The following is a 20,198-nucleotide window of genomic DNA, read 5'->3' as shown; positions in this document are numbered from 1 at the left end:
GAACCATGAACTATACCTTTGTATAATGGGGTGGGGTTTTTGAAGCTTGAAGATGACACCGTCGAGGAGGTTGATGGCAGTTCCTTTCCACTGGTGGTTGCACTTTGTTGCTTCTTTGATAGAGGAGTTGGGGACAAGCTTCGATTTTTCTTCTGGGATCCCAGAGGGTAAAGTTCTCCACAGCACTTAACTTTGAGTGGAGGCCCTATCATAAACTCATCAGCTTCATCAATCATCATCCCCTAAAAAGCACCAACAAATGAATTCCAATAGGAAACAAAAATAAAACGACACATAATGCGATGCAACACACTGCCCAAGCCATCGCATCTGGGTTTTATATTTTGCCTCTTTTTGTGAAGCTCCATTTGAAAGTATTATGGAACTGAGCTCCAATGATTTTGCTCACATGTGTCTCAACTTGAGCTAAGTATGGCAGCAGGATTTTCATATGTGAATCTGGAATATGATAAACACTTGCTTATCTATGATCAGTTTCAATCCTGGGCCAGCTTCTCTCCATTGCCAAACAGAACTATGCCCAGGGAAAGGCAGACTAGTTTGACCATTCATCTAAACTAAATAAGGGAGAACATGAATTTGTTGCAAAATACATAGAGAGGACAATCAAAAGCCACATGCCTTTGAGAATGAAATATATTCCAGTTAACCCCCAATTTTTAAAATCAGAATTAATCGAGAACTATCTCTTTTAAGTAGCATATCCTTGTTTTAATCCTCAGGGTGAACTATTATCCCCAAATGCATCAGTAACCTCTCCTGGCTTATAAAATATAAGCTAATCAATGTAATTTGACTATGCTGATTCAAGGTTTCAAGGTCACAATAAAGAAGGTCAGGAATCACAGTATAAATCTTTATTTTATTTTTTTAAAAACCTTTGCCTTCTGTCTTAGAATCAATACGATGTATTGGTTCCAAGGCAGAAGAGTGGTAAGGGCTAGGCAATGAAGGTGAAGTGACTTGCCCAGGGTCACACAGCTGGGAAGTGTCTGAGGCCAAATTGGAACCCAGGACCTCTCATCTCTGGGCCTGGCTCTCAATCCACTGAGGTACTTAGTTGCCCCTTGGTATTGATCTTTTGATGTAGATGATGGTCAAACTCCTCTACCTGGTGTGAGGCCCTCTTAAGGTTGATAGAGCCCTATCTAAATTAATTCCTTCTTTCTTTCCTCTCTTTTGTTGAAAGTCATTGATTTAAATGCCAATCATTGCTGAATTAAGTTGAACTGTGCTGATTCTTTGATATTTTGACAGATCTGTGATTTCATCATTGTGAGCTCTTCTTTCCATGGTGCCAATTATACCCTGCCCATACCTTCTCAGTCTGTGCCACTCCTGTCCATTTCTTTCCATCACAATCCACCCCAGAGGATCTGCCCAACTTGTTAGGGTCCTTCCTCTAGCTCTCTAGCCATTGCAAAGGCATCAGTAGAGCATGTGGGGTTTCCACTGGTTAACCCTAACTCTTCCAACATGAATAGTCAACTTCCTTTTCTGGTCACGGTTCTGATTTTCTTTATACAATTTCTCTCAAGCAATTGGTGGATAATATTGTGGCCTATTCCTATCCACCATGTACCACCCCATTGCTTTTTGGATGACCCTCAGGTTTAATTCTTCAGAAACTGGCATACTGACTCATAGTCACATAGCACCAGTAGAATATTGATGTTAAAAAGCCTGAGGTCATTAAAAGAACGGTGCAGTTTCCTAAAGGCCATCCAGCTTGCTCTCTTCCTCTTCATTTCTAGGCCAAGCCCATTGTCCATTGGTAGTGTTTATCCCTAAATATTTATGCTGATGGATGAACTCTGTGGGCTGTCCATCCACTGTCCATCACAGTCTGGACCACAGACATTTTTCGGCCCCCTGATTTTTCTTGTATCAAGTTAGGGCAAGCTGTTCTAAATCTTATGAGATTTTGAAATACGTTGGAAGAGTATCCTTAGGGCAGTGCCTTGCACTTTCGAACTGAACTTTTTAAGTCAATAAACAAACACAACAGTATCTTATATTCTCTACGCCTTTCAGTCAATGATGTGGCCATAAAGATGCAGTTTGCTATAGAACATCCCTCAAGAAAGAACCTTCCTCTCCTTCCAAACATATTTCATATAACCCCGCTCCATACACTTAATGCTTCAGCCAAACCTGCTTACTCTGTCCTAAATTGTACTAAGCTATTAGATAGCCCTTTTCTAAGAAGGCTTCTGGATCTTATGTGGAGTGGCAACAATTTTCCAACGGGTCCTCACATGCTACTTTGCTGAGCAACTCTCAGTGCCCCAAGCAACTTTTGGAAACCATAAGTAAGTTCACCTGAATTTGGAGAAGATATTTCCGTACAAGAATTCCCTACCCCAAACAAAATCACAGGTCTTAGATCCAAATAAAAGAACTAAAACCATACATATTTCAAGTTAATTGCGCCTCGGTTTAGTCTCCATCCTGCCCACTAAAGCTCAAGCTCTGTGAAGGCAGAGTGTGTCTTAGGGAGAATTTCGATCTCCCGAAGGGCCTAGCACAATATTGTACACAAAGAAGCTACACAGTCTATATGGTGAAGGATAGGTAGTTGTTCTGTACGTCTAGGCCATAAGGTCCAGGAACCAATTCCTCGAGTCCATAAACAAGGAATATGCATTTCTATTTTAAAAATGCATGTAGATGCAGTTATGAGTGCATAAATGCAAATTCATTTAGAAGCATTAGTGAAATCACAGTAGTGTTCTGTTCATTACAGACCACTGGATCCTAATGGTAAAATAGTACCATAGGACTGTAGTAGAATGAGGGAGTTATATTCGGTTTTCTGAGGACCTGTTAAAAAAAGGGTTCTCATACTTGAAAAGGTTGGGAACAACTCGGGGAGGAGACTAAGCTGAAACTACGAATTCCTGGGCAGACCAGAGAGATTGCTTTGGGGAATTAATTCCCATTCTCAGTATTTTTATTTGGCATTTCTTCTTTCAGAAAAGTTGGGTGCAAGGGTGGGAAAATGCCAATTGAGAGTTTTGAATACTTGGAATCCAATTAAATGAGGTTTTATTATGGAATAGACCATCAGTTGTTTGGGATGATTCATACCCCCGGAGCACTTTATCAGCACAAATAAAAATATTATAGCCAACAAAAACAATGATAAATAGCGGCATTTGTATGCCTTTTTCCTTTCTCCTTCCAACTTCCTTTCTCCGATGCAAAAATTGTCTCTAACAGGACCATTCATTCCCTATGGTAATTCATGTTTCAGAGTTCCATTTCTTCAAGACCACCCAGCCAACACCAAGAATGGCAATGCTTTGCAATAAACGAATTGATAGCAGTGAACAGGAAACAACATAATCTCCCTCCCTCCCATCTCCAATCAGGGTCTTCTTTCGGCAGAAAACTAAGAGTGGTTCAGAGGTCATTTCTAACCCTCGGAAAGTAAGATGGACAAGTTCTGACATCTGAGGATCTCATCAAGAAAGATGATATGAAGTATCTGTTTGGGTAAAGATAGAGCTGCTTCTCCTACCTTCTTAACCTGCTTGAAAGGATTCCCAAATGTGTGAAGTCTTTTTGGTTGGTCTGAATCAATCTCCCGAAGTGGGGGAGGCATCGTCTTCAAATATTCCTGGTAGTTGCCCATTTGTGTAATTGGAATACTGTGAGAGAAATCTGTGAGGGTATGGAAAAAACCAAGGCCATCAGCAGCAGGAGCAGTACATCTAGCCCAACTGAACAAGAATCCTGTCCCCACAGTGGCCACTCTGAAAATGAAGAAATTGTCAAAATCTTGTTTGGGCAGCCGGGTGGCTCAGAGGATTGAGAGTCAGGCCTAGAGACTGGAGGTCCTGTGTTCAAGATCTTGTTCTCCTTCAATGAACTTATGCAAAGTGAAATCAGCAGAACCAGAAGCACATTGTACATAGAAAGGAAAAATCCAGTGTAATAGACCTTGCTATTAGTAGCAATGCAACAAGCCAGGACACTCCTGAAGGACTTATGTAAAAGAGTGCTATCCACGATGAGAGAAAGAACTGTGGGAGTAGAAATGCAAAAGCAGAACATATGACATCACTTATCACATGTCTATATGGGGATATGATTTGGGGTTTAGGCTTTAAAAGATGGCTCTATAGCAAAAATGAATAATATGGAAATAGGTATCCAGCGACAACATTTGTACAACCCAGTGGAATTGCTTGTCGACTCTGGGAGAGAGGAGGGAAGAGGGGAGGGAAAGAACATGAATCATGGAAACATGGAAAAATATTCTAAAAAATAAATAAATAAGAATTTTAAAAAATCCTGTTCTCACTGTCCATTTACCTTCATTTTGTCCAACAACATTTGTGTGGGTGTTCAGCAGGTTGGCTCTCATTCTGGTTAATTGGTCTAAAAGACAGCTCCGAGGAATGTCAAAAGGATTCTTGTACAGGTGAAGCTTTGCCTCCTGTTTTAACCAAATTGGGAAGAACACCAATTAGAGTGGATGCTTTTGAACAAAAAATAAACACTATTGTGTTAAAATGATTAAGTATGATTTAATATGGAGGAGGAAATTGCTGCTCTCTGGCCTTCCTCTGAAACTTCCCAGATGGTCTTCACTATGGTATGAGGAAGGATTTGGAGAAACCAAGAAGGCTTGTATGAACTGATGCAGAACAAAATATGTGGGAACAGAACATGGTGAATGATGTCAAAGAATGAAAATGGAAGTATCATTAAAAATAAGTCTGAGGATAGGGACAGCTGGGTGGCTCAGTGGATTGAGAATCAGGCCTAGAGAAGGGAAGACCTAGGTTCAAATTTGGCTTTTGACACTTCCCAGCTGTGTGACCCTGGGCAAATCCCTTAACCTCCATTGCCTAGCCCTTATTATTCTTCTGCCTTAGAACCATTATACAGTATTGATTCTAAGACGGAAGGTAAGAGTTAAAAAAAAATAAGTCTGAAGAGATGAAAACTGGCAATGGTCCAGGAGAACAGAAAACTCATTGAAACACTGCCAAACTTGGAATTATTAGACCTGAGTTTAAATACTAGCTCTGAGCCTCAGTTGCCTCCTCTTCTCTTTTTTAAAAAAACCCTTACCTTCAGTCTCAATTCTAATGTATAAGAGAGGCAAGGACTAGATAATTGAGGTTAAGTGACTTGCCCAGAGTCACAAAGCCGAAAGTGTCTGAGGCCAGATTTGAATCCAGGTCATCCTGTCTCCAGGCCTGGTGCTCTATCCACTGCGCTACCTAGATGCCCCAGTTTCCTCCTCTTTAAAATGAGATTGGGCCAGATGATTTCTATGGCCCCTTCTAGCTCTAGAATGGTGATCCTACTTCCCTATTCTAGGCAGAGTGGTGGAGAATTCTAGGTCCTAATGTTGTATACGTTGTCAGACAAGATCATTGGGTCTCTTTAACTTCTTGTTCAGGTAGTTTCCCTTTTTAACAAGGGACAGCTTGATTCCAGGTGGTGGGAAAGGACAGTTTATTTCCAGAAGAAATGTTGATAAAAGGCATTAATGAAATTTATTTTTTTAAAGAAGTCCAACTGTTGAGAAAATCCCCTTTTCCAAACAAATCACCAAGAACACTCAATATCTAACTTTATTGCAGTTTCTAATTAGGACTTTCAAAGTAGATGCCAAAAAGTTTTCTGTAAGATAGGATTCTTGCTATTCCAAATCTCAGGTTCACGCCTTCAAGCCAGCACCCTTTCCTAAACACCCCCATGTCTGAAGCATCACCATCCTGTTTTTGCTTCGGCATTCTCCTCATTGTCCTTCGACCTACGGTGCCAAATCATACCCTTTCTACCTCCACCCCATCTCTCCACTACAACCCTTTCTGTCCATTCTTAGCCACCACCTTAGCTCAAGCTCTCATCATCTCTCACCTAAACTACTGCGACAGCCTCCATGCTCGTTTCCAGGTCTCTAGTCTTTCCCCTCTCTCATTTATCTTCCACACACACGCCAAAGCAAATTAAACCCAGAATTGGATCTGAGGATGTCATACTCCTACTCCACCAAGTCCTGGGGCTCCCTGTTGTGTCTAAGAGCAAATACAAACTGGCTTCTTCCTATCTTTCCAGCCTCAGCGGACGTTACTGTCCCCCTTTTTTTCCATTAATAAATGTTTAGTGATGGCTTCATTTTACAAAGCATCAAAACATCTATTTTTTCTCCTTTTTAAAAAAATTTTATTTAATTGATTAATGAAGAAAAAAATTTACTCTCCCTTTTATACTCTGCAATATAGCCAAAATGGCCTATTCTCTGCTACTCACACACATTCCCTCCATGTCCTGTCTCTGTGCCTTTTCCATTGCCTGGAATCCTCTCTCTCCTGATCTGACTTGTAGACCCTCTCAGCCACAATCTGCTGCATGAAGCTGATTCCCCTCCCCAAACTGTAGTGGCTTCTCTCTCAAACTGCCCTGTCTTGAACTATACATTTCTGCTCCATAGTTCAGGCTTTTTTGGGGTCTCCCTTCCTGTAATACAAGCCCTTGAAAGCAGGATTGTTTCACTCTTTTTTTTTAACCCTTACCTTCCGTCTTGGAGTCAATACTGTGTATTGGCTCTAAGGCAGAAGAGTGGTAAGGGCTAGGCAATGGGGGTTAAGTGACTTGCCCAGGGTCACACAGCTGGGAAGTGTCTGAGGCCAGATTTGAACTCAGGACATCCCGTCTCTAGGCCTGGTTCTCAATCCACTGAGCTAACCAGCTGCCTTCTGTTTCACTCTTTGTACTTGCATTGCTAGTGCCTGGTGGATAATGGCCATTTAGAAATGCTGGGTGACTGCTTGTTGGGATTAGTTCACCTTCTTTGGAAGTGCTATCTCGAACTCAGATGGTTCTTTTCCATTCAATTCCATCAGGCTAACTCTAGCTGAAGCTTGCCCTGAGACTCCAGGCAGCATGGAGGGGTCAAGGTCAAAATTCGAAACCATAGGGTAGTCGATAGAGATGGTTTTCACTTTGATTCCATTCTCCTGGGGTGGCTTCTTCCCCACCAATGCGTTCCTTCTCTCTGACTCAATTTTGCTCTAAAAGAAAAGCAGACATGTTGCACATGAAAATAGCACTACTTTATCTTTGTTTAGTCAACAATATGTAAAAGGAGGCCCTCCCACTTCCTTTCCCCTTCCACATCATCCTTATTATCCCAAATGGTTGAAACAACAGATAATCCTGTGTTTCTACTAAGGCAACCATTTCTCTCTATGCTTGCAACAACAATCAAGTGTAATGAACAACAATCCAGAATTCAAGAAGATGAGTTCTCCTGACTCCAAGCCTAGGGTGCTATCTACCATGTCACCTAGCTGCCCCTTTTACAATGTACTCTGTTTCTTTGAAAACAACTTAAATTCGGGGGCAGCTGGGTAGCTCAGTGGACTGAGAGCCAGACCTAGAGACATGGGGGTGGGGGTGGGTCCTGGGTTCAAATCTGACCTCAGACACTTCCTAGCTGGGTGACTCTGGGCAAGTCACTTGACCCCCATTGCCTAGCCCTTACCACTCTTCTGACTTAGAACCAGTACACAGTATTGATTCTAAGATGGAAGGTCAGGGTTTAAAAAAAAAAGAATAAAGAAAACAACTTAAATTCAACAGAATCTTTCAGAACCAAGAAAGAAAGATTTAAGACTTCTTTAGATGACTAGATTTAAAATGATGGCAAAACATCACTCTCTATACATATAATATCATTCAGCTGTTTCAGTTATGATTCTTCGTGACTCCATCTGGGGTTGTCTCAGCACAGACACTGAAGTGGTTTGCTGTTTTCTTCTCCAGCTCATTATATAGGTGAGGAAATTGAAGCAACAGGATGAAGTGACTTGCTCAAGGTCACATATCTACTGGGGGCGGGGAGGGGAAGGGGTTGAAAATTCCACACCCCAAAGCCAGGTGCTTAGAATGGACCAAAATAAAACTGAAAAAGGGAAGTCCTGAGACAGAGAGAAGCTAAATCTAAGGGGAGGAAAAACCATGGCCCACCAGAGCAGTTTTGCCAAGTCTCTGACCATCTTAGAGAACATGGCAGAGCTATCAGACTAGTGGTTCAGACAACCCAGCAAGATAAGAGAGGAATAGATGTTAGCACACCGCACTGACAAATTCCCAAGTGTATTTTAAGGGAAAATGATAATCTCACTGTCAGTAACCCAGAAGGTAGAGGTACATCCATATTTACAAAATTACATTTAGCTTGATGAATAAAGAAAGACACTTCTAAGGGCTAAGCCTTTTTTCATTGACACTGACAATTTTCAAAATTAAAATTAAAGCAAAAAATACTACCTGTTGGCTGAGTTTTTTAAGGTAAGAGATGACACTGTAACTAAGTCCAGGTTCTAAATTGTCTGCTAATATATTTGGAGCTCCCATCAACCTCAGTGCTTTCTTTAATGGCTATAAGGAAACAAAACACGCCACAGAATAAAACTTCAAATACTTCCAAAATTCAGTTCGAGGACATGGTTTAGTACTCAGAATTTTTAAAAAAGCCATAGCAATGCACAGCAATACACAAGACATTGAGTAATGAAACTAGGAGAGGATAGAAGCAGGGGATGGGACAGAATAGCAGGGAGAGCCACAGTCAACAAGAGATCACTGGCTCTCCATCTCCCGGCTCTGCTACCTAAAGTTATTCCAGAATGAGTCAAAGGTCATGATGCTTGCTTTCTTTTCTCATGTAAATTAGTAAAAGCACAGAGGGGGCTTAATCCAGGAAATGAATGAGATGATGAAATCTGTTTAGCCTGTCTATCCCGGTTCACCGTCTTAGAACCAAACAAATTTTCCTAACCAGTTTTCTGCTTTTTTTGAGGCCTCCATTTGCAAAAATGAGAGCATCCACCTTCTCGGCAAGCCCCCAAAAGGCTACCTTGCACACCATTAAGCATCAATGAGAGTTCGTCTCAAGAGAAAAGACAAATCCCCAATGACATGCATATAGAATGTGAACATAAATAAGTTTATTCTTGCGATCCAAAGAAAATGGTCCCAGTCCTAGAATGTGAGTTTTACAGACTAAATTGAGGGGGGCCATCTTAAAATCTTCATGGCACCAGAAGACGAACTAAGAGGAGGGAAAAAAGGCTAAAATTCCATTTAGTAGAATAGTAGAAAAGCTGCATTTCGTTCTTTGTGACATTACAAATTGCTGCCTACCCCTCCAGTTGCTATGGTGGGTGACATGGCGAGCTTATGCATCGCTGCTTTCTGTGACCAGTAACTATCTCTTTGAATTCATAAGTACACACATACATACGTACATACATATATGTACATGGACATATACATATATTACATACTGATAGGAAGTATGCAGGCATGGATTTTATGTATTCATCAAACTCCTGCCACCACATCGGGCTTGGATTAAGCTTGTGAACCTTGAACAATTCATCTATTATGGGAAACAAAATGAGAAAAGATTGCATTATCCCGACTGTGAGTTTCAACATCTATTCAAATGAGCAAATCCGTATTGTCGTCATGTTCAGAGCTGTGACTGGGAATTCTTGTATCTGGGCAAATTGAGATGGGGGAAGGGTGAGCCTGGAGACAGGGGTACCATGGCAACAGGAGGCTGGGAGTGATGGTGACACGAGGGCTGGTGGAGGACTGAGAGGAAAAGAGATGGATGGCGGGTCAGTGAAGCTCTGTCCTAATTGGTTTTGAGCAGGGCTGAAATTCATAGTGATGACTTTACATAATAGGGCATTTCTCTTATTAATGCCCCGATTTTAAAGGTTAAGGAATAAGAATGAGAATCTGTGACAGTGTGTGAAAGCAAATGCTAGCAGACTAAATGAATCTATGGATTTGTCTCAATCGATCTGTGCTAGAACAAAAATCATACACCTCCCCCTCCAGTTTTTCACTTGAATTTTATAATCAATATTTTGCTCTCAACTGATACTGACATAAGGAACTGTGTTTGCCAAGGATCTATTGAAGGGATCGTCACTTCTGGGTAGAAAGGGATTTTTGGAGCTCTAGTCCAATTAATTCCTTTAAAAAAAAAAGAAAATTGAGGTCCAGGGAAGGGGATAACTTGCCCTAGGTCACATGGCTAATAGGGAACACGGCTGGGAAATGAAACTCCCATTATTTTGTCTCCAAATTCATCAGATTTCAGCCACCTTCCCGTATTCTACCTGAGAATGCAGATCTGAAAAAAATCAAGCCACGGTTCTCCCATAATATCACTTAATGTGAGTAATTAAGCCAAAGGAGGTGGGGGTCTTAAAAAAACAAATCAATAATGACAACGTAATGACCAAAAAACCAGAAAAAAACAAACAAACAAAAAGCCCTGAGTTCATTGAGTATTTAGTTAAGAATCTCCCCACAGATTTATAATGGCTAAATCAGTAGTTCATCCCATCTTCTGCCGTTTTAATTTGTTGGAAAGATGCTATATTTTTATACGAATTTCCCAACTTGTTTTTGCTGATTTTAGAGCTGAAAGGTACCTCACAGGTCATGGAGTCTAAAGCTCTTTTTTTTTTCCAAGAGGAGGAAACAGTGTCTGCCCACACAGTACCTCTCACATCCATATCTCCTTTCCTCTTCACTCCCATGGCAACCACTCCAGCACAGGGCCTCATTCCCATTAGCCTGACAATTGCAAGAGCTTCCTGACAGAACGCCCAGCCTCTAATCTCTTCTCTCACAAATCCATCCTATACTCCACTAGAAAAGTAATCAGAATGCACAGGTCTAATCATGTAACCTCTTTTACTTCAAAATTGTTCATGGCCCCCCACTGCCCACCTAATTAGGTTCACACTCCTCTGCCTAATATTTAACGCCCTTCAGAATTTTGCAGCGTCACAGCTGCAAGGGACCATTTGGTCCCAAATCGTGCTTGGTTACTATTAACAATTAATTCACAGTATTGATACAAAGAACATTACACCGCCACTCTAAGTAATTAATCAATCGCATTTAGCGCAACCGAAATGTCTATTAGAAAATTAACAGTTGTTATGCTTAAGTGGCTGTCATTTTATTTTCCTGTTACCAGGTAGGCACAAAATGTCAGCAAAAGGGAGGGGCTTCTGAGTCTTCTGGAAAATGCTGCTGATGACAGCTCGGGAAGCTGGGAGGCACACAACTCCCAACAATGTATACAGGAGAAGGGGAGGGGGGCCACAGAGAGCCAGCAGAATGCTAATTGTTCTCAGAAACAGGCTGCTACTTGTCGGCTGGATTGCCAAAAGAAATGACTAAGACAGCTAGGCGATGGACATTTATTAAATACCTACTATGTACCAGGCACTATCTAAGTACTGGGGACCTAAAGAAAGACAAAAATTGGGTCTTCACCCTCCAGGGTCTCTCCTTCCACCAGAGGAGGAGGAGGAGGTGTGCAAATAAATAACTAAATATGGATATACAAGATTACACAGAGAGCTCAGAGGGAAGAAATCTCCCAGGGAAGGCAGGGACATGGGAAGAAGAGTAGCCTCCTACAGAAGGGGAGATCCGAACTAAATCCTAAAGGAGGCTTGGCAATGGAGGAGACAGGGGTGAGGGGTCAAGCACTCTGCATGGAGGGGACAGCCAATGCAAGGCAGGATGTCATGTATGGAAGACAAGCAGATGGCCAGTGTAGCTGGATTGTGGATGGGCATAAAGAATGAAGAATGGAAAGGCAGGAAGGGGCTAGGATGGGAGAGGCATCATAGATCTTTATACATGATCCTATGAGTAATGGGGAGCCATCTGACTTTACAGAATAGAGGGTAACATGGTCAGATCTGCACTTTCAGAAAATCCTTAACACCCAATAAAATCATGTGGATGTTCCAGGGAAAAGGTACAGTACCAAAAAACCCCTTCCTTTAAAGCGATGTCTTGCTATGGTTATTGTCCCCCAAGGAGAATTTATAGCCTGAATTCCTTTATGAAGAAAAGAAAAACCTTGGAGCTTGACTATTTTCACAAAATGGTGAGATGGATACTCTAATGCAGTAGGTCAGAATACTTCAGCTAAAACTCTCAGGCTAGTCAGCTAGGAACAAGATGGCTCCATTTTCCTTCCCTCAGGATGATGGGGACAGAGGTCAAAGGCAGTACTGGCAAGGACCACCACCTCTGCTGTGGCTCTCTGAAGCATCTGGGCAAGACAAGCAGGTCTTAGTACTCGAATACTTCTCTTGCCACACCTGTCCTGGTCTTGGGAAGCTCCACAAGCCAGACAGGCTTTCTGTGGCAGGCAAAGAGTAAGGACATGAGGTCCACTTTACACAAAAAGCCACTGGAGCAGCGGCTTGGGTCCTAAAGGGGGAGAGGCTGGCTTGGGAGATAGTGAGTTCCCTCTTTCCCCACCGCAACACTCCCACCGAAGGTCTACAAGCAAAGGCTGGATGCGTTCTTGTTCAGTCATGAGTTGGAAAAGGTGGCCACCGAGATACCAGATTCTGTGTGCTGAGGAGCTAACAAAATGAAAGGATCCCTCTGATTCTTTACTAACGGGTTACTAACGGTGTAGAATAAGGGGTAGGTCTTTTGTTTCCAACCCCAAACATAACAAAGGGCACTTTTCTTCTTTCCTTTGCAAGACAGTTCCAAAGGGTGCATATCACCTACCTAAAAGTGGGAGCAAGACAGGGTAGTTGTAAGGCAGGATGAAGAGATTGACACATGATAAGGTGGTGCTCGCCTTTAGGTACCCAAAAGGGTGTTCCAGTTCACTGTGCTTCCCGCTGCTGGCCACGAATACCTAAGAAGACAGAGGAAGGCACCATCATGAGTGGGAAGGCTTTCTTGGTCAGGGAGGGCCCAGGGTCCAGCAGAGAGCATATGTTCTGGAGATGCTATCGAAAACCAATGCAGAGCAACATACTGAAAAACGTGCACACAATCAGCTCTCAGCCCCACTGTGCTCTCAGGTTCATGAAGCATCTTCCCCAGCACCACCCCTAAAATGGAGGGAGTCATAGGTTGGTCAGTTCCATTTTACAGCTAAAGAAACTGGGCTTCCCAAGAGATGAGATGGCTTTGTCCAAGGTGGCCCAGGGTTAGAGCCCAGGCTCTCCATCTGAACTCAGTACCCTTTGTACCATACCACAATGTCTCCTCCTGAACACAACAAAAGCCTTTGGTTATTTTGGGCAGAGCATATGTATCAGCTAAAAAGTACTCCACTGCCAATCTTTCTCCTCACCAAAAAGATCACAATTTCCAACTGAAAGGAGGATGGGGCAATAAGAAGGCATTTGTTTGCATCAAATGGGAATTCCATTTCTCTTTGAGGGTATGAAGGTCAGCAAGTATGAACAACAAGAAGACTAATGGGTCTGGAATCAGGAACTGAGTTCAGAGCCCAGCTATATAGTGTATTCCCTGTGGCCCTGGACAAGTTTCTCTCTCTGGGCCTTTGTTTCTTCAATCAACCAACAAGCATTTATTGGGTATCCCCTCTGTGCACTGTATTAGGCCTGGAAAGATGACAACAAAAATGATTCAGTCCTTCCAAAAGGAGCTTATGTTTTTGTCTGTAAAATTAAGGGTGGGGGGAAAATGACCTCAAAGTCTCTCCTGATCATAACATTACCACTCAATCGCCATTCTATAATCCAGAATTCCTGACTTCCCTGATAAGGAGTTCCTAATATTACCCCCATGAACACACCAGCTGCTTCTCTGGCTCCTCCCTCTCCCCCCTGGTCATAGTCATAGGCCCACACATCTGTTACTGCTGCCACCACCACCACTAGAAGGGACCTTAGAGGTCACTAAGTCCATCCCTCTCATTTTACAGAGGGAACCTGCTCAGGATCCCTCACAGGAGTAAACTATCTTCCTTCCCATTACTCCACAAAGTAACCCTCTTAATTCACAAGCCTGATCATGTCATCTCTCCCCCCTTTACTTGAAAAACCTTTGATAATGGTTCCCCACTGCCTATCCAATTTAGTCCATATACACTTTTGCTTGATATTCCAAGCCCTTCATGGCAGCACAGAATCAAAGTTGGAATGGAATACCTAGTCCAAACTATGGTGGAATGAAAATCCCCCACATTATCCCTGTGAAGTGATCATCCAGCTTTAGCATGAAGACTTCTAGGAAACAGAAAGTCTTAAAGCAAAGACTAGAAGCCCAAGTCCACTTGCCTTCTGAGGTGGCCCATCCTACTTCTGCCAATTTATTGTTGGACAGTTTTTCTTTCCACTGAGCTAAAATTGACCTCTTTGTAAGTTCTGTCCATTGCTCTTAATTCTACCCTCTGGACCAAGTGGGACAACTTTGATTCTCTTCTTGCACAGATTACTAAAGATGACTTGCACATCCCTCTCTCCAACCCTTGCCCAGTTTCTTCTCCTTCAAGCTAAGTGTTCTTAGTTCCTTCCACCCATTGTATGACATAGTCCCCCGTCTTCTCATCATCCTGGTGGCCCTCCTCTGGGCACTCTGTAGCTCATCCCTCCTAAAATGTAGCATCCAGAATTGAACATAACACTCCAAATGTATGGCTTGACAAAGGTGAGGGAAGTGTGCAACCGTCACCTCCTACCTTCTGTATGCTAGGGAATACCAAAATCTCCAAAGAATCAGAATCGTAGGTCACCCAAAGGGGGATGTATAGAGAGACTTATCATGGGCTTCAGTTGAGTGAATCAACTGTATTGCCAATAATCAATGACATGAATAGCATGACATAAAAGATATCATCATCCAGGAACAAGAGGAGGTAGGCCAGTCATATACTGAGGGCAAGAGGTGATAGTGTGTAATTAGAATTTTTGTACCCCAGGACTCCATTTCCCAGAGTCCCACTTTCGTTCTCATGTTATGTCCTTACGTTTTGGAGATAAAGCTTCTGTAATCCTGCCCTCACACTCTCTTCTCCCATTAATGTGGTCGGGAAGACTTCTCTTTACTCAGGCTTTTACTTTTGTCTTTTTGTTTCCTCTACTTCAAGTGCTTATTAATAAATCTTATAAAACATAATACCTGGTATTGGGTTTTAATTTTAATCTTACAATAGCCAACTGTCATGAGAACATTCCAATATTAGAGCAAGGGTCCCATGTGTGAGGCCAAGGATTAGTCATTATAGGCTTGACAGGCATGGAGGGGATATGATCCACACCACTGGAAGGGACACCCATATCAATGAGATCACAGGGTTAAGAATTTCAACTATATACATTAGATTACAAGAAGAGTAACTGAGACATACAGCAACTTAAATAGAAGACCCAACTGGGGTTTAGTCTCGTGACCGCCATGAGGAGGCAATCAGATGGCCCCCCACAAAGCTCAATCCAATGATTCTAAGAAAGGGAAATAACTTTCTTGGTTTGTATGGGAATTGATTGCAGCACACCATAAATAATTTATGCCAATGGAGCTTTTCCAAATTTCTGGCTCCTCATTCATCTCTTTTAGCCTTGCCAAATTTCCTTGCTTCTTACTCTTTATCCTATCTCCCTTTCTCTTCAGTACACATGGAGTCAACTAGAACCTTGCCCCTTCAAAACTCAAAACCAAAATATAGGGAATATAATGTATGATAGAAAATATGGTTGTCAGCAAGCTTTGCAAGCTTGTGTTGCTGCATAAAATGGGAGTTATCATCAGTATTATGATTATACAAAGGAACAAAATTTCTTAGGTTCATTTAGAGAGGACACATTAAAAAAAAATCCATGAAAAAGCTAAATTTAAACCAAAAATATGATTTTAGTTAGTTTGGGAGGGCTAAAAGGCCTGGACTGTGATCTCATTCTCAAGGCGGGGAATTTCCTTCCATTGAAGTATATGTGCAAAGTATATCAGGTCTAAGTTGGAGTCTTAGAGAATTGCCTGAAAGAATTGGAATCTAAAGGGAGTCCCTCAATTGGGGAATGGCCAAAAAATGTTGGTATATGATGGTGATGGAGTACTATTATGCTGTAAGGAATAATGAACTGTATGATTTCAGAAAGAAGTGGAGAGACCTGGAAATCATTGGCACAGAAAGGGAAAGGCCTTTGGAGGTCATCTAGGCCACGCCCTCCCCATCTCTTCATTTAACATAAGAAGTGGTCACAAAGGGAGTAAGTGAAAGGTGCTCTCTAAAGAGAGCTATAGTCAATATGGCAGGGACTTGTGGTTTACTTCAGGGAAAACTCTTGATACCAAAGAAGTTGATGGAGTTTGCCTGAATCTTGGAGAGTCTGTGACTTGTCCAGGGACACATAACTAGCAGGCATCAGAGGAGTTTTATACCCAAACATCCCTGACCCTGAGAGCAGCCCTCTGCCTCTGCTAGGACTGTTGCTTATTACCGGGCACAACAGAAGAGACTAACGATACACATTAAGCCCTAAAACCACTTGCTTGGCTACGGGAGCTCTTTGTGGGAATTTGCAATAAATGTCATTTTCCTTTCTAGGCCGCGGAGAATTTCTTCCATTCTAAGCAAGGAAACTGAAGAGAATGATGACCCAGTCCTAGAAAGGTTCAGCATGTATATGTTACCAGGTGAAGGTCAAGTACCTGCCAGCAAGTCTGAGGTGACTTCCGTTCCAAGATGTGTTGAGTTAGGTGTGAAGGTTCAAGTTCGTACTTGTCAAAAGGCAGTTTCTCGATGAGCATGGGCTCATGGTCTACACAGAAGAATCGCACAACTGGGTGAGCTGTCCGAGGAGGCTGAAGGGCAGAGGAACAAGACCATTTGTTACTGCCAAGTGAACTCCTTCACGATCTCTGTTTAAATGATCCAGTCATACTTTGTGTGTGGTTTTTAAAATTAAAACCCTGACCTTCTGTTGAAGAATCTATACTATACTATATATATATGGAAGAAAAGTGGCAAGGGCTAGCTAGGCAATGGAGGTTAAGTGACTTGTCTGAGGCTAGGAATTATTTGGGGCCAGATCTGAACCCAGGACCCAGGGCCTTCCATCTCCAGACTTGGCTCTCTATCCACCGAGTGGCCTAGCTGCTCCTCACTTGGTGTTCTTTTCTAGTGCTCACATAGTATTACAAGATCTCCAGGCATGAGCAATATTTTCCACAGGTGTCAGACTATTCATCTCCATCACCAAATGACATATTAAGTCAAATCAAACTGAAATGATAGCATGACCAATGAAGGAAGGAGCCCCCAAACATGTGACTTCATTAGAATTCAAGGGAGAGGGCCTTAACTGAACCTCCCTGAGGAATCCAGGCCAAGCTTGTATTGTAAGGTTAGAGGTTGACCAAACAGTGTCTTGGCACCAAGGTAAGTAGTCAGGGCAAGAGAAAGCCAATGAGGATTTTGTTGAGAGAACAGTAGGCCTTGAGACACTGACAAAGAAAAATAAATGAAAGAACTGGATCTTGGGCTACATTAAGAGGGGCAGCTAGGTAGTTCAGTGAATAGAGTGCTAGGCCTAAAGCAGTGATGGGCAACGTTTTGAGCTTGGTGTGTCAAAATTTGCCAAAAAACTGAGCATAACTCAGGTGGTGTGCCACTTTGAGAAAAAAAAAAACAAAACATAAGTTGGGGGCAGCTGGGTAGCTCGGTGGATTGAGAGCCAGCCCTAGAGACGTCAGGTCCTAGGTTCAAATCTGATCTCAGACACTTCCCAGCTGGGTGACCCTGGGCAAGTCACTTAACCCCATTGCCTACCCTTACCATTCTTCCACCTAGGAGCCAATACACAGTATTGACTCTAAGATGAAAGGCAAGGGTTTAAAAAAAACACCATAATTTTGCAATATTTATAGTTTAGATAACAAAAATGTATAATTGTAATATATAACTGTATTTAATAAACCCAAATAGGTAAATTAATATAGGTAGAATTGTCATCTATAGTACACAGAGTGTCTACACTACACTACACTACAGCAAAGGTTTCATCCTCAGCATGTGGCCCCATACTTCTCTGTATGTGGCCGTGTGCCATCAAAAATGGCTATGTGTGTCAGTGCTGACACACATGTCATAGGTTTGCCATCACTGGCCTAGAGTCAGGAAGACCCAAGTTCAGATCTGGCCTCAGACACTAAGTCACTGTGTGACCCTGGATAAGTCATTTAACCTGTTTGCCTTAATCCACTGGAAAAGGAAATGGCAAACCACCTCCTTATCTTTGCCAAGAAAATCTCATGGACAGTATTGGCATGCTATGGTCCACAGGGTCACAACTAAACAATGACAACAGCCCTACTGTATTCTCAATCCAAGTCAAATCACATTTAGACCATCAGGTTCAATTCTGGGAGGTAACTGATAAGCTCAAGAACAGCTGTTTGGGTGCTTTTGTCAAAGGAAGGAACCAATTAAGATTGTGTAGAAAGCAGAAGGGGAAGATGCAGAAGCAGAACACCCATTCTAAGGCCTAAAACTGCTAATTCATTCATTCCTACTCTGGGCTGTGGGTTATTAGGCCCAGTTAGGGACCTAAGAGCTATACCCCCAGAAGTGCACCATGGGGAAACGTTTTCAGTGTTCCTGTGCAGCAGGGACTTTTACTCTAAACCAGGAGTATTTAATTAGAGGCCTGACACTTAAAAAATGTTTTGATGACTACATTAATTTTATTATTATTTAAAAACCCTTATCTTCCATCTTAGAATCAATACTGTGTTCTAAGACAATCAATAAGCAATCAATATTGTTCTAAGACAGAAGAGTGGTAAGGGCTAGGCAATGGGGATTAAGTGACTCGTCCAGGGTCACACAGCTAGGAAGTGTCTGAGGCCACGTTTGAGCCCAGGACCTCTGGTCTGTGGGCCTGGTTTTCAATCTATTGAGCCACCTGGCTGGCCCCTGGACAACCATATTTCAATATAATTAGCTTCCTTTGGAGAAAGGAAGAACTCTTTGTATTATATTTATGTATTTAAAAGTATTATGTAGAGAAAAGAGCCCTTAGGCTTCACCAGATTGCCTGCCTGCCAGCCTGCCAAAGGGGTCCAGACCACACAAAAAAGGGTAGGCTTTATCCAGACTCTGCATTTGCATTTAGAGCAGTGGGGACAAAAGGGAAGCCTGGGATTCACTTGGCACCCTCTGGTGTCCAAAAGGAGTTACTGCAGCCGCATACACACAAATGACAAGATCAGCCTGATACAAAGGAGAGAAAGCAAATTGGCCCTGAAAACAGAAGAGGCCTATGTTTGAATGCCAGTTCTTTTATTTTGCTACTTCAGGTAGTCCCTGAATCTCTCGGGCCTCGGTTTCCTTCTCTGCAAACTGGAGACGGTAATCATCACATTGTACCTCACATGGCCATTAAAAGGAAAGTCTTTTTAAATCCACTATTTTTTTTTTAAATTTTAAATTTAATTTTAACATTTTCTTCATGGTTACATGATTCTTGTCTCCCTCCCTTCTTCCCTCCCCACTCCTGGAACTGACAAGAAATTCCACTGGGTTATACATATATTATCACTCAAAACCTGTTTCCTTATTATTCATTTTTGTAAAAGAGCAATCCTTTAAAACCAAACCCCCAAATAAACCAGTGATAAATCATGTGTTTTTCTTCTGTGTTTCTACTCCCACATTTTTTTCCACTAGCTATGGATAGCATTCTTTCTCATAAGTCCCTCAGAATTGTCTTGGATCGTTGTATTGCCGTTAGTAGCAAAGTCTCTCACATTTAATCATTCCACAATGTTTTAATTACTGTGTATAGTGTTCTCCCAGTTCTGCTCATTTCACTCTGTATCAGTTCCTGGAGGTCTTTCCAGCTCTTATTGAAATCCATGAATTCATCATTCCTTATAGCACAATAATATATTCCATCACCATCACATACCACAATTTGTTCAGCCATTCCCCAATCGAGGGGCATCCCATTATTTTCCAATTTTTTGCCACCACAAAAAGGGCAGCTATAAATATTTTTGTACAAACAGATCCTTTCCCATTTTTTTATCTCTTTGGGATACAAACCCAGTAGTGGTGTGGCTGGATCAAAGGACATGAAATCTTTTAAAGCCCTTTGGACATGATTCCAAACTGCCTTCCAGAATCATTGGATCAATTCACAACTCCACCAGCAATGCGTAAGTGTCCCAATTTTGCCACATTCCCTTCCAACATTTATTATTTTTCTTTACTGTCATATTGGCCAATCTGCTAGGTATAATGTGGTACCTCAGAGTTGTTTTGATTTGTATTTCTCTAATCAAGAGGGATTTAGAACATTTTTTCATATGATTATTGA

At 42.0% G+C, this 20,198-nt stretch overlaps 1 protein-coding gene across 1 annotated transcript in view; it reads right to left on the bottom strand.

The window, feature by feature from the left end:
* The window catches only part of SAGE1 (sarcoma antigen 1), a 68,424-nt gene that overhangs the window by 8,635 nt on the left and 39,591 nt on the right, over nucleotides 1–20,198 (bottom strand). The window contains exons 8-15 of the mRNA XM_044682614.1: nucleotides 16,528–16,680; nucleotides 12,628–12,760; nucleotides 9,339–9,433; nucleotides 8,320–8,430; nucleotides 6,834–7,058; nucleotides 4,342–4,465; nucleotides 3,545–3,687; nucleotides 17–242 (exon numbers count right to left, since the gene is read on the bottom strand). Of these exons, the coding sequence (XP_044538549.1) occupies nucleotides 17–242; nucleotides 3,545–3,687; nucleotides 4,342–4,465; nucleotides 6,834–7,058; nucleotides 8,320–8,430; nucleotides 9,339–9,433; nucleotides 12,628–12,760; nucleotides 16,528–16,680 (1,210 nt within the window). The remainder of the gene's footprint in view (nucleotides 1–16; nucleotides 243–3,544; nucleotides 3,688–4,341; nucleotides 4,466–6,833; nucleotides 7,059–8,319; nucleotides 8,431–9,338; nucleotides 9,434–12,627; nucleotides 12,761–16,527; nucleotides 16,681–20,198) is intronic.

Source organism: Gracilinanus agilis, chromosome X (assembly GCF_016433145.1).
Source record: "Gracilinanus agilis isolate LMUSP501 chromosome X, AgileGrace, whole genome shotgun sequence".
In the NCBI taxonomy this organism is placed as follows: Eukaryota; Metazoa; Chordata; class Mammalia; order Didelphimorphia; family Didelphidae; genus Gracilinanus; species Gracilinanus agilis.
This window is presented reverse-complemented; position numbering and strand designations above follow the sequence as displayed.